The 12,492-nt window shown below is 37.6% G+C and overlaps 1 protein-coding gene across 1 annotated transcript in view; it reads left to right on the forward strand.

Annotated features, from left to right (window-relative positions):
* LOC107160228 (solute carrier family 22 member 19-like) overlaps positions 1 to 12,184 on the forward strand; it is a 31,371-nt gene extending 19,187 nt beyond the window's left edge. Inside the window, exons 5-8 of the mRNA XM_015506879.2 lie at positions 4,098 to 4,266; positions 5,768 to 5,876; positions 6,769 to 6,972; positions 7,881 to 12,184. Coding sequence (XP_015362365.2) covers positions 4,098 to 4,266; positions 5,768 to 5,876; positions 6,769 to 6,972; positions 7,881 to 7,941 — 543 coding nt within the window. The 3' untranslated portion in view covers positions 7,942 to 12,184. The remainder of the gene's footprint in view (positions 1 to 4,097; positions 4,267 to 5,767; positions 5,877 to 6,768; positions 6,973 to 7,880) is intronic.
* Positions 12,185 to 12,492: the final 308 nt, after the last annotated feature.

Below are 12,492 nucleotides of genomic sequence, written 5' to 3' on the forward strand. Positions count from 1 at the left end.
GTTATACAAAAGTACATACAAGAGGAAGTGAGGGGAAAGGGAAAAATAATACAAGGGGGACAAATGAATGTCAGTAGAGGGGGCAGAGAGAGAAGAGGGGAGGGGGGATAGTAGAGAATAGGAAAGGCAGCAGAACACAACAGACACTAGTATGGCAATATGTAAATCAATGGATGTGTAACTGATGTGATTCTGCAATCTGTATATGGGGTAAAAATGGGAGCTCATAACCCACTTGAATCAAAGTGTGAAATATGATATATCAAGAACTATGTAATGTTGTGAACAGCCAACAATAAAAAATAAAAAAAAATGTGATGATACATTGTAATCCAAAATAACCTCAACCACAGCTCAGCCTTTCAAATTATGGAGGCAAATACTGGAATGGAAAGGTATCCCAAATATAAAGTTTCATTTTTTAAAGCCCCTTAAAAAATCACTGCTTTCAGGATACTAACTTAACTAAAGCCCATAATTTTATAACTTTTTTTTGGGGGGTGAGGGGGAGGCCTTAGGTTTTAAGCTCTGGCTGTCAGAGCTGAAATACAGGAAACAGTCTTATTATCTCTTTAATTTTTATATAAGTCATATCAGATAAATTATATGGAAAACACTGCCCCATAAAATGTGATGCTAAGTGAATATTTGTTAATTTTTAAAATTTATAGTAAGATGAAAAATGAATAAAAATAGCAACTTTGAAAAGCCAAAAAAAAAAAAAAAAAAAGAAATCATACTGATTTTTTCATGTTGACTTTGTATCACACAGATTACTGAATTTGGTTATGAGTTCTACTAGCTTTTTGATGGACTCATTAGCATTTTCTCTCTATAAGCTCATGTCATCTGCAAGCAGAGTAATTTAACTTCTTTTTCTCCATATTTGAATGCATTTTATTCCTTTCTCTGTTCTGATTACTTGAATATTTCCAATATTACATAGAAAAGAAGTGGTAGATTGTCATCTTTGCGTTGTTCTAGACATTAAAAAGAAAGCTTTAGGCTCCCCTGATGCCCATCAGTGTCATGTTAGCCATGGGATTTTCACAAATGGGCTTTACTGTGTTGAAATATGATCCTTGAATACCTAATTTGATGAGAGGTTTTATGATGAGAGGATGCTGAATTTCATCTGATGCTTTTCCTGTACCTCCTTATTACTGATTTTACTGTGTTCTGTAAGTTGTTTTTTGTGTTTCTGTTTCTTTTGTCTTGAAATGTGGACATGTGTTAAGGAAGACACAATGACAAAATGGCATGTAAAAAAATGCTTAACATCACTAAGCATCAGGGAAGTAGAAATCAAAACCACATTGAAACATTACCTTATACTTGTTAGGAGGGCTATTATTAAGTCAAGGATAGCTAATGATGAGAATGTGGAGGAAAAAAAACCCTTGTACACACTGATGATAATGATGTAAATTGATGCCACCATTGTGGATAACAATATGGAAATTCCTCAAAAATTTGCATAGAATTATTTGATCCAGCAGTCCCACAACTTGGTATATATCCAAAGGAATTCAAATTTGGATCTTGAGGAGATCTCTGCATTCTCATATTCATCGTGGAAATACATCAGACAAATAAGTCCTAGAAATCCACTGTATGGCATTCTGACAGTAATAAACAATACTATATTATGTACTTCAAAATGTACAAGAGGTCAAATCTTGTTCTAACTATTCTTATAAAAATAAAAAATAAAAATGAATACACAGGGGGAAAAGAAATTTTGAAGGGACTCAGTATATTGATGTATAGGTTTTGGTGACAACTTCACAGGTATGCAGTTACTTCCAAAATCATTAAGATGTATTGTTAAATATGGGAAGATTTTTCAATATTGATTATACACTAAAAAGTAATTTGAGAAGCAGAAAATAGTTATCACCATTGTCTATCAATGAACAAGTTCATAAACAATGTCCCAAAGCTAAATTTATTTGTTTTATTACTCAAGTGGCACTGGAATGTCAGTTCTTTCAGCTTCCAAATGCATTCTGCCCTGGGTCTGTGTGTTTTGCCCTCTTTCCCCATAACTGTTTTTCCTTTTTTGCACTTCCTTTCTGAGCATGTTCCATAACTCCCTGTGACAAATTCTTTGACAGATAGGGGACAGAAGCATTTCCAGCTCCTGTCTTCAGAAAGATCACCCATCCTCACCAGGTCAGTGGGCTTGATACAGCCTTTGAGCAGTCAAGTAATGTGGCAAAGTGAATCCCAAAGAGGGAAACCTAACCTCAATGTAGAGATGGAGGCTTTGAATGCATCTTGAAAATTGTTGTGTCTGAAATGTGTCTTCGAGATTAGGGTAGAACCATCCAGGTTTCAACAGTCAGGGTATATGGTTATTTGCATTTGAGTGGAGTCCAAATGACTTCAGAAGGGCAAAGTGACTGGTGTCCTGGTAAACGTTTAACTCCAACATTCAAAGATTTGAAAAAAATCCTAGAGTCCAGAATTGTAGCAATTATTAATTTCTGTGGATTGCTAAATTCCACCAGAGTCAAATTCCAGCTAACCTTATGATGTCAACAGGCTCTTAATCATTAAAAATTTAACAAAGAGCTCTTATAAATCAGTATGAACTGACTTCAAGGCACCTATGTTGGCATACATGGAAAACTGAGACAATTTCAGGCTTTTCCCCAAATCATGGTGTGATGATGGGCATAGAAAGGAAGTCACAGAGAAAGATACATTCATAAAATGTGAAGAACCAGCATATCCCTATTTGAATAGGTGCTGCTTCTTCCCCAAATAAGGGTTACCAGGAAGGACAACTTGTAAAGGCCCCAATGTCAGCTAGCATTACCCACCTAAATATCTTTGGAAGCTCCACTCATTTCTGTAAGCTCATCAAAAATTTGTAACTGGTACCAAATTAAGCCAGTATGCCCTGATGTTTGACTTTGATAATGGAAGGGTTTGAAGACCACTCTCAGACATTGCAGCCTTCATCTGAGACAGATTTAAGGTCTTCTTGCAGCCAATTCTTATTAATACCACAAGAACAATGGCCAGTGGTCATGGGTTTATGTGTTTGGTGCAGAGGGTATCACCACAGATGCCTCTCTAACACAAGCATAAATCCTGTTTCCACTACTGAAGCTAGGGCTGAAAGCTGTCGGGCCATTCCCAATGGTGTAGAATTCCCCAGTCATGGGAGTAGGTCAATTCTCTGAATTCCCTTCTTCACAAAATTTTTCTGAAGACGTTTATAGTATTATCACATTTGTAGAGGAGACATGGCAATGGAATTAATATCTCCAAATAACTAATAAATTAATAAATACAAGAGTTCTGGTAGAAGTAGTTTGTTATGCACATTTATAAATTACTATTACTACTAAATAGCCTGGAAAATATTTGTGAGAAGGGCGTTTTCCCCCTACTTTTCCTGATCCTGACTCTTTTATTTCTTCCTTCAAAGTGTACAATATGTGGTGAGCACAGCTTTGGAGATAAAAGATGAGGAAGACATAAAGAGCACCAATATGGCTGTGGACAGTCAGAGGGTCATGTAAAGACTGACACAGAACCATTGCACAGTGAGGAGTCCTGTTTATCATATCACACAGCTAGGCTCACACCAGAGACTGATGCTGCAAACTCCAACTATGAACAGACATTGTCTCTGATTTTCTTCATTGTTTGCTTTAATGGAGGTAAAATTTCAAAGAGTGAATTGCATAAATATATGTAACTCACTGCATATTTACATATGTAAAGATATTTCCAACACTCAGATCAAGAGCTGAAAAAAACTCTAAAATCCTAAAGACCCTTTAAGGATTGTATTATATTTCCACAATATTCCTCACATGCCCCCAAACTAAACATCCCTGATGGCCTCCAGCATCATACATTTGTTTTATTACAGCTAATAATTAAAAAATAATCACCCATAGGCACATATTCCAAAAAAGAGATATGCCTGTATGTTTTAACCCCAACAAATGACTGAGCCAGTATTACCATTATCTAAAGGATATAAGTGCTAACCCTTGTGGCATGTGTCTTTCCTGTGTGTTTGCTACAGATTTGCAATAGTGCTGCCTACTTTTGGCTTGAATCTCCACCTCCAGCACCTGGGGATCAATGTTTTCCTGGTCCAGGTTCTCCTTGGTGTAGTCAAACTCCCAGCCAATTATCTTTCACTTTGGGCGCTGAAACACAGGGGCCATCGTATAAGTATATTTTTTTTCATGTCCATGATGGGAATCACTTTGCTGGCCACCATATTTGTGCCTTCAGGTGAGGAAAGAGCACAGGGTGAAAAAGGAAATATGTTCCTCACTTCCCTCAGGATTTTTCAGGTTGCACCTATAGGAATCAGAAAAATTGGGTTCTAAGGTCTTCCTGACACAAGTTGGGCTTTTAGGACAGATTTTGCCATTAGTTTGCTAGGTAAACAGCCAAAAGTCAGTAAAGTTTGTTCAGATGCCTGTTTCTCTTCATTATGATCAATAAGTACCTGGAACATGGTGCCACTGAGTTCTGAGTTTCTCTAGGTCAGCAGTACAACATTTACCCATTGCAAAATAAAGGGTCTGGACTTACCATCATGAGCTATTATGACCACACTGTACTATCACTTCCTCTGCCTGGCTCTGTCTTATTACTTCACCTTCAGTGATAATTTATTCCTGAACTCTGTGTGTCTATACATTAGTCTCATGGTAGGTAACCAGAAATGCATCCCTGGATTGGAGAGTTGTTTTGACTTAAGGAAATAACACCCCTTGTGTTCAAGTGAGAAGAAGTGTATAGTAGCAACAACATATCCATCATCATGCTTTGCTGAACTCCTTTGTTGTAATGTGTTTTACAAAATCCCACATTGGTGAGTTCCACTCCTCAGTCTCTCTCACTCTCTTTTTTTAGTACCAGGAATGTACCACAGTGGCAGTTAACAACTGAGCCACATCTCTCGCCTGTATTATTTTTAGACAGGGTCTTACTACATTTCTTAGGGTCTTGCTACATTGGTTAAGCTGGCTTTGAACTCTCAATCCTCCTGTCTTAGCCTCCAGAAAAGATGAGATCATAGTTGTGTGCCATCACGCCCAACTATAGGCTCCATTTCTCTTGAATGTCAACAATAATGTCAGTTTGCTGCTCTGCAAGAAAGCCTACTCCAAGGTTTCAAGCTCTCATGAGATTTTCTTCTTAGAGAAGATAACTGACTATATGAAAGTTTCCTTCAGTCGTTTGCAAAGTGTGACATGTTTCCGTAAGAGAAGTCCTTATTCTTGAGTCTTCATGCATTTTACTAGATCTGGCTACTCTCCAGGCTGTCCATTAAAATAGTATTCTTGTTCTTTTATAACAGTCTTTTATAATCTTCACTCCATATTACTACTGGGCATGGATCATGGTTTTAAATTCCTTGAGTGCTTGGGTCTGACACTCCTCAGTAATTCCCACATCACAGTCCTATCTTCCTCATAAATGATACAAGAGACACTGGAAAGAAAAAGAATGAGTTCCTCCTGCATCCAGCATTCTCTCTCCTTCTTTGACAAATCTTGGAGAGGCAAGGAGAATTAATAAAATTATAAAAACATTTTATTCACCATAATTTAAAATATTCAGGTAATAACTTATTTTGGTCACAAATTTCACTCCTGTGCAGTTTATCCACAGTATATTTTACACTGTGAATATCTCCAATAAGGGTGTTTTCCACTTGGATTTGGGGGATACCAATACTTTCATCTAAGACCCTGACTCTCCTGGATCATCTTCTTTCCAGAAATGTCAACTGTGTGTATGATTCTGACAACTTTGGGAGGAGGAATTTGTTTTGCCTCTATTACCTGTTCTTTGACCCAGGCAAATGAACTGCTCCCCACCGTCATCAGGTACAAAATCTCACAGGTCCTCTATCAGGGTAAAAGGGCCTGTTTCCAAATCATTGACTTTTCCATCAAAGAAAACACAAATAATCAGTGGTGATGATAACAATTACAGCCACAGTTTACTCAAAGTTAGCTTTTTGCTAGGTACTTTTAGGTGTGATAATATACCACTAATGTACATCTCATGTATTCTTTGGAGTCACCTAAATTTGAGAGGCTATTTTGCAACTGACAATATCCAAGTTGTGGATCCAGCCCAGGTGTCCATCAACAGATGAGTGCATAAGGAGAATATGGTAAATATACACAATGGAGTTTTATGCAGTCATAAAGAGAAGAGAATTATGTAATTTGCAGGTAAATGGATGGAATTTGAGAAGACCATGCAGAGTAAAATAAGCCAGACTCAGGAACTCAAGGGTTGAATGTTTTCTCATATATGAAAGCTAGAAAGAAAAAAGTGGGGAACCATGAATTTTCAATATAATTGAAGGAAACTTCTAGAATAGGTGATTGGAGAGAGTCAGGATAGAGGGGGAACTATAAAATGAACTTGACAAAATTATGTTCATATACAAATGTATGCAATAATTTGTATAATTGAAAAGTAGCAATAAAATAAAGTAAATGAATAATAAAATAAAATAAATGAGCAATAAAGCAAAATTAAATAAATGAACAATACATTTCTAAATGATAAAACATGTCTTAATAGACTGTGAACTTGAGAAAATTTGCTAGCAAACCAACAAAAATTTCAAAAGCAAGAGCACATCATCAAACTTCTCATGACAAAGCATACCCCTTTAGGTCTCCAATAATTAATGCATGAAGGTGACACAAACCCATGTGCATTCTCAACAGATTTATTATGCCTTGTTGTTTATGCTCCAAGGGCAACAGCTTTTGGAATCATTGGAGTTTGCGGTAGTTTGGGGGCAGCTGTGGCTCCCCTGTTGATGACCCTGGAGACATATGCTGAACCCTTGCCCTGGATCATCTATGCAGCCTCCTGCATCTTTACTAGCCTTGTTGTCTTCCTCCTTCCAGAAACCAGGAATCATCAACTGCCTGACTCCCTCCAAGATATAGAAAATGGGTGAGTGAACCCTTTCATGGTTCCTTAGAGGAGTTATGTACCATAAATCTGAGATGAGAAGACAGATTCCACTGGGGCCCTATGTCTCTGGAATTTGTAGACTTACTCTCTTTCCATGTGGTCAGTACCATTGGTTTAGTAAAAGGAATATCCTTTAACCAGTGATCTCAGATATTCCCCTGAAGATTTCTAGATCATGCCAGCCAGTTCTTCCCAAACTTCCCCAGTGGGTTTAGTAGTAAATGCAACACAATTAGATCTACTCAGTCCTTGCTGCTACAGTGTAACTGAAGGTATTTCCCAAGCATGCACATATACAAATGACAAATCTCACTCTCTATGTCCTACTATCCTGTAGCCCAATGACTGCTGGTAGCTGTCTGGCACTGTCATTTCTTATAGGCTTGAGCTCTCCCCTGGACACTGAAGAACCCAGGGGTGATCATTACAAGACTAGGGTCCCTTCCATAGCTGTCAATACATTTTAGGGGAGGAGTCTTGTTGTGTTGCCTGTGAGATTCAGACTATCTTGTTTTCACTAGGAATGAAAGTATTCACAAAATAAAAGAATGTAAAGGTAAATAAAGGAATTTTAAAATGATAAATGATTGGGAAAGATTTTTTAAAATTTTGTGCTTCCCTGATTTTCCCAAAGACTCCTTTGGAGAATTACATGGTACCCAAGGATGACAGTAGAAACCATGAAAGCTGCCTTCCAAATACTACAGGAATATTTGACTTTTAGTTCACAAGTTTTACTGAAATACATGGGCAGGTGTCTTTTTTTTAACCAAGGTTGGTGGGGAAAGGATCAGGTTGCTCTAAAGAATGCAGGAGATACCTGCTTTCTCCATGTCTTTTCTTGTTTGTATTTCTTTCATCATGTATTTTTTTCATATCTGTTCTAGTGGGAAAGGCTCAAGAAAAACAGAGCTGGAAGATCCCTCCATCAAAGTGACACACTTCTAAGGAATTTCATAAATTGGATACTAATCAAAAAGCAAGAAAAAGGAACAAATATAAAGATTACTCCAAGACACCATCAAAAATTAAAATAAATAGAAGCAAAAGAAATAACAATTCCCATTTATAATGATGAATCTAAATTATTGTAAACAAGATACTTTATGAACCATAAGAAGTTGAAAGAAACTGTAATTCTTTGAAACATGAGAGAATATTTGTATAGTGTAGACACCTAAAATGTTTCTGAATAGGGAGATGGAATTAGCTTTAAAACATTTTTCTTTCTGAATTTATAGAAAGAGTATTCTATGGAATAATTACAATGAAGAACCTGACACCCTTGAAAAAACTTGAAACTTAGTAGTTCCAAATACATATAAAAATTAATACCGGTATGTGAGTCAGCTTTCTGTCTCAGTAACAAAATACTTGAGTTAAATCAAGGGAATGACTTAAATCAAGGGAAAATTTATACTGGCAAATGGTTTCAGAAGTTTCTTTCCATGTTTGCTTTGCCCTGTTGCCTTGGGTCTATGGAAATGGAAAGTATATTGGGCAGTCCATGGTGGAACAACCTGCTCACCTCATTGAAGACAAGAAGAAGAGAGAGGAAGTTATGAGGATCCCAATACTTCCTTCAAGGTCATGCTCCCACTGATTTAAATCCCTTCAACCAGGTAAAAATTTCTGAAATATTTACCACCTTCCAATCATACCACCAGCTGGTGATAAAGCATTTCACAGATAACTTATTGGGGCACACTTCAGATCTAAACTTTAACATTCTGCCCCCATGCCAAAAATTTCATGTGTATCCCATAATGCAAAATGCACTGAGTTAATTTCCAAAGACTCCCTTTGTCTTAACAGTTCTAGCATCTCCAAGACCAAAGTCTCCCCTAAAAATCAGGGCACACTCTTAGCTGTGACTCCCTGTTTAAAAAGCTATATTCCAACAAATAACGTGGGACAGAGGCAGGAGACACATTCCCATTTCAAAGGGGGTAAATAGGTACATAGAAGGGACCAAAATTCATCAGGGTATAGATTAAATCCTGTAATTCCATGTATAGTATTTCAGACACAGGGTGTGATGTGAGATCAAAAGGACTGGAGCAGACCCACCCTGATGGACTGGATCAGGTCACGGATGGCACCTCCCATGGCAAGTGTTCTGTACTTCTGGACCCTCTAACTTCTCCACAGCAGCTTCACCTTCACTCTCAACAGTTTCACACATCATTATATCAAGGGATTTTTGCAGGGCTTCCAACCCCACCACACATCACCTGGCCTCCCAGACCTTCCTTTGAAATCTCAGTGGAAGCCTCTGTGACCTACAACTCTTCCCTTCTGCAAGCCTGTGAAACCAGCATCACCTAGTTGATGCCAAGTTTTGCTGCTAATGGGAGTTACACCTGAATGGACTTCAACCAAGCCTGCATATGCTTCTGAGTGCCTTCCCAGCTGATACCAGGAAACAAATCTCAGGACAGCAATTGTCTTGCTGGATGAGGGCACTTTGGGGCTTCCTTCTCAAAGCAGACTTTGAAACGAGTTTATATTTTTTATATCCTTGAGCCTGGAATTGATGGGGCCTTGTCAATTCCTGAGAAGTCCAAAGGCACCTTTCCTACTGTACTTGGTTTCTTTGGAATGTCTCTAATCTCTCGATCAACTTCTGTCTCCTTGGCCACTATTAATATGCTCCTTTGCTTGCCAAACTGCATGTTTTCATTTCTCTGCTGATTTAAACTTACTTCTTCTCACTGTAAACATGACTGAAGCAGCCAGTAATACCCATGAAAATGTTTGAAATTTGTGCTGCCTTGAAGTTTCCTCCATCATAGCAATTAGTCCATGATCTTTATTGAGCCTCTCAAACTTTCAGGGCATGGACAAAATGTAAATAATTTTTCTTTTTTTAGAACATAAGACGTATACCCCTTGACCAATTTCCAAGACAGTTCTCATTTCTATCCAAAAACTCATCAGCATAGCCATTGCTGTCCACAGTTCTATCTGTATTCTGATCTTCTAAGCCCCATTGGAGTCACCTGTTAAGATTGTTTTTGAAAGTCTAGGGATTCTGTAACCCATTTCCCCAAAATTTTTCAAACTCTTTCCACAAACTTATTATAAAGGTTTCTGAACCATGTCACCTGGTATAGATACAACAACATGTACTCTTATTAGTACCAAATTCCTGTGATTGTCATCTTCAATAGTGAGATCAGTAGTTCCTAACACAAATTTCCTCTTGAAAATTTTCCCTGAAGGAGCTTTTCCTACTGAATAGAAACCAGATGGAGAGCAATTGAGCACCACCTTCCTGCTCCCAATTGCTAGGGAAGGACCTGCCCCTCCCTGCTTTCTGCCTTCTTGTTCTGCCATATGAACTCTTCTTCTGGCATGTGGTTTCACTCTGAAGCCATATGCATGAAGGGACACAAACTGAGGGACACTCACCAGAGTTGAAATCATTCAGTTGGAGTTCTCATTCTCCAAATCCATGAGATAAATAAAACTCTTTTCCTTATAAGTCATGCAGCCTCAGGCATTTGTGACATCAGTGGGAAAGAACCAATACATTTTCATGTCCCAAGGCCCAAATTATATACCATCACCCTTAACAGGTAATACATTCCAAAGGGTTTCATCTTCCACAAAGCAGTAACATGGCTTTCTTTTACTTGGACTGGGAAGTGTTTGAAAATCCCAAACCACTGAGTTAACACTTTACTACACAAAACTAGATCCTGAATATTGTTTTTCTATTTTGGGCTGAAACTACATAAGGTCAGAAAATGCTATAAGTTTCACTCTGATTTTATCATGGTGATGAAGATACATTTGGTAGACAGAATTAACTGATTTTGTCTGACTAGGGATTGTTTAATTTTTCAATGAATAAAAGAAAGAATTAAGGGCTCAACTCAAAGTATTTTATTAGGGTGACTACAAAGATTGGAGTTTAATTAACAAAGATATCAAGAAAATTCCCAAGTAAGGGAAGGTATATCAAATTCCTCAAGTAAGGGAAAGTGTATCAAAAGAAGATGAAATTATTGATTCCCTGAAAGTGTTCTAGATACTATTAACATCTATTTTTGTGCTCCCTTTCCTCCATACTTTTTGGTAAAGTCACGATTTCAAGAGGCCAATTGTAGTCTCTTTACTAAGCTTATAACAGAAGATCCCAGTATGACAGGTATAGACAGTATAGATAATGAGCTAGGTTAGCTTATTTATGTGGTAAAATGAATAGTATCTGGTTGCCAGTTTTTTTTTTGTCCTCCAACAAACCACAAAGAATACTATCAAAGGGACAAAGTAAATATAAAATGAGATACCCCAAAGGTGAGCATAAAATTTTAGTCTGTAACTAAATGATTTTATATCATGAAGTTCTATTCTGAGGAAGTCAGGGCAGGAAGATTCATACTTCACTAGAACTCTAGAAGCAAAGATAAAAGGTCTCTGAACAGGCTTTAACAGTGTGACACTGCTTAATATATGCATTCATTATGCACAATGGACTCTATAATTTTATGATATTCATAACTGTGGTTATTAGTGAGATAGTGCTTAACTGTATTTCAGTATTTCAGAGTGGGGTGGCAGGCCTCATTAGATTATTTCATCAGCCACACAGATTTGCCTTATACCCAGAGCTTTAAATAATTCTGTGAACAGCAGGTAAACAATTTTAAGTTTTTAGTTAGCACCATCTTCAAAGATACTACCTGTTTACAAAGCCCTCTCACATTGGGTTTTTTATATGGCAACACCCAACTCTATTCTTAGAAGCCCCCAGTTTTCTAGTGAACAAAGGATGCCATTGGTGCCCCTTATCATTAGGCTCCTCTGCTGCCATTACTTTCATGACCACTATAGTGCCTCATTCCCCCATTGTGGCATCCTCAACCATTTTATAAAAACTACATGGCAATGTTGGGTAACACATGGTATCTGGTTGTGCATTCATCTCACTAATACGCTTAATTGTGATATTTTCACATCTGGATCATCCCTCACAATCACTAGAAGTAAACTCACATGCAGAAACATTTATTTTTATAATTCATTCAGCTGTATCAATCACCACCATTTTTATGTTTATTATTCCAAAAGGACCCATCCACAAAGTTATGTATCATCCCATTGTCCAATCTGAAAATTATTTCCAAATCCACTTAAAGTGAATTTCACCATCATGTGTATCCACAAGACACTAATCTTACAAAAAACAAACAAAAAAACCTGTAAGTAAATAGCAAAAAGATGAGTAGAATAGAGGGAAGGGAACAGGCAGAGGGAGGAGGGGAGGGAAAAGGGAAGTAGTGGGGACTGAATTAGAACAAATTATATTGCATACTGTTAAAATTATGTCAAAATGAATCCTAACTTTATATTTAATTTAAAAGAACCAATAAAAGGTGGGGTGTGTTGGTGCATGCCTGTAATCCCAGTATCTTGGGAGGCTGAGGCAGGAGGATCTCAAGTTCAAAGCCAGCCTCAGCAAAAGTGAGGCACTAAGCAACTCAGTAAGAC

The sequence above is a fragment of the Marmota marmota genome, unplaced genomic scaffold (genome assembly GCF_001458135.2).
Source record: "Marmota marmota marmota unplaced genomic scaffold, marMar, whole genome shotgun sequence".
Lineage (NCBI taxonomy): Eukaryota > Metazoa > Chordata > Mammalia > Rodentia > Sciuridae > Marmota > Marmota marmota.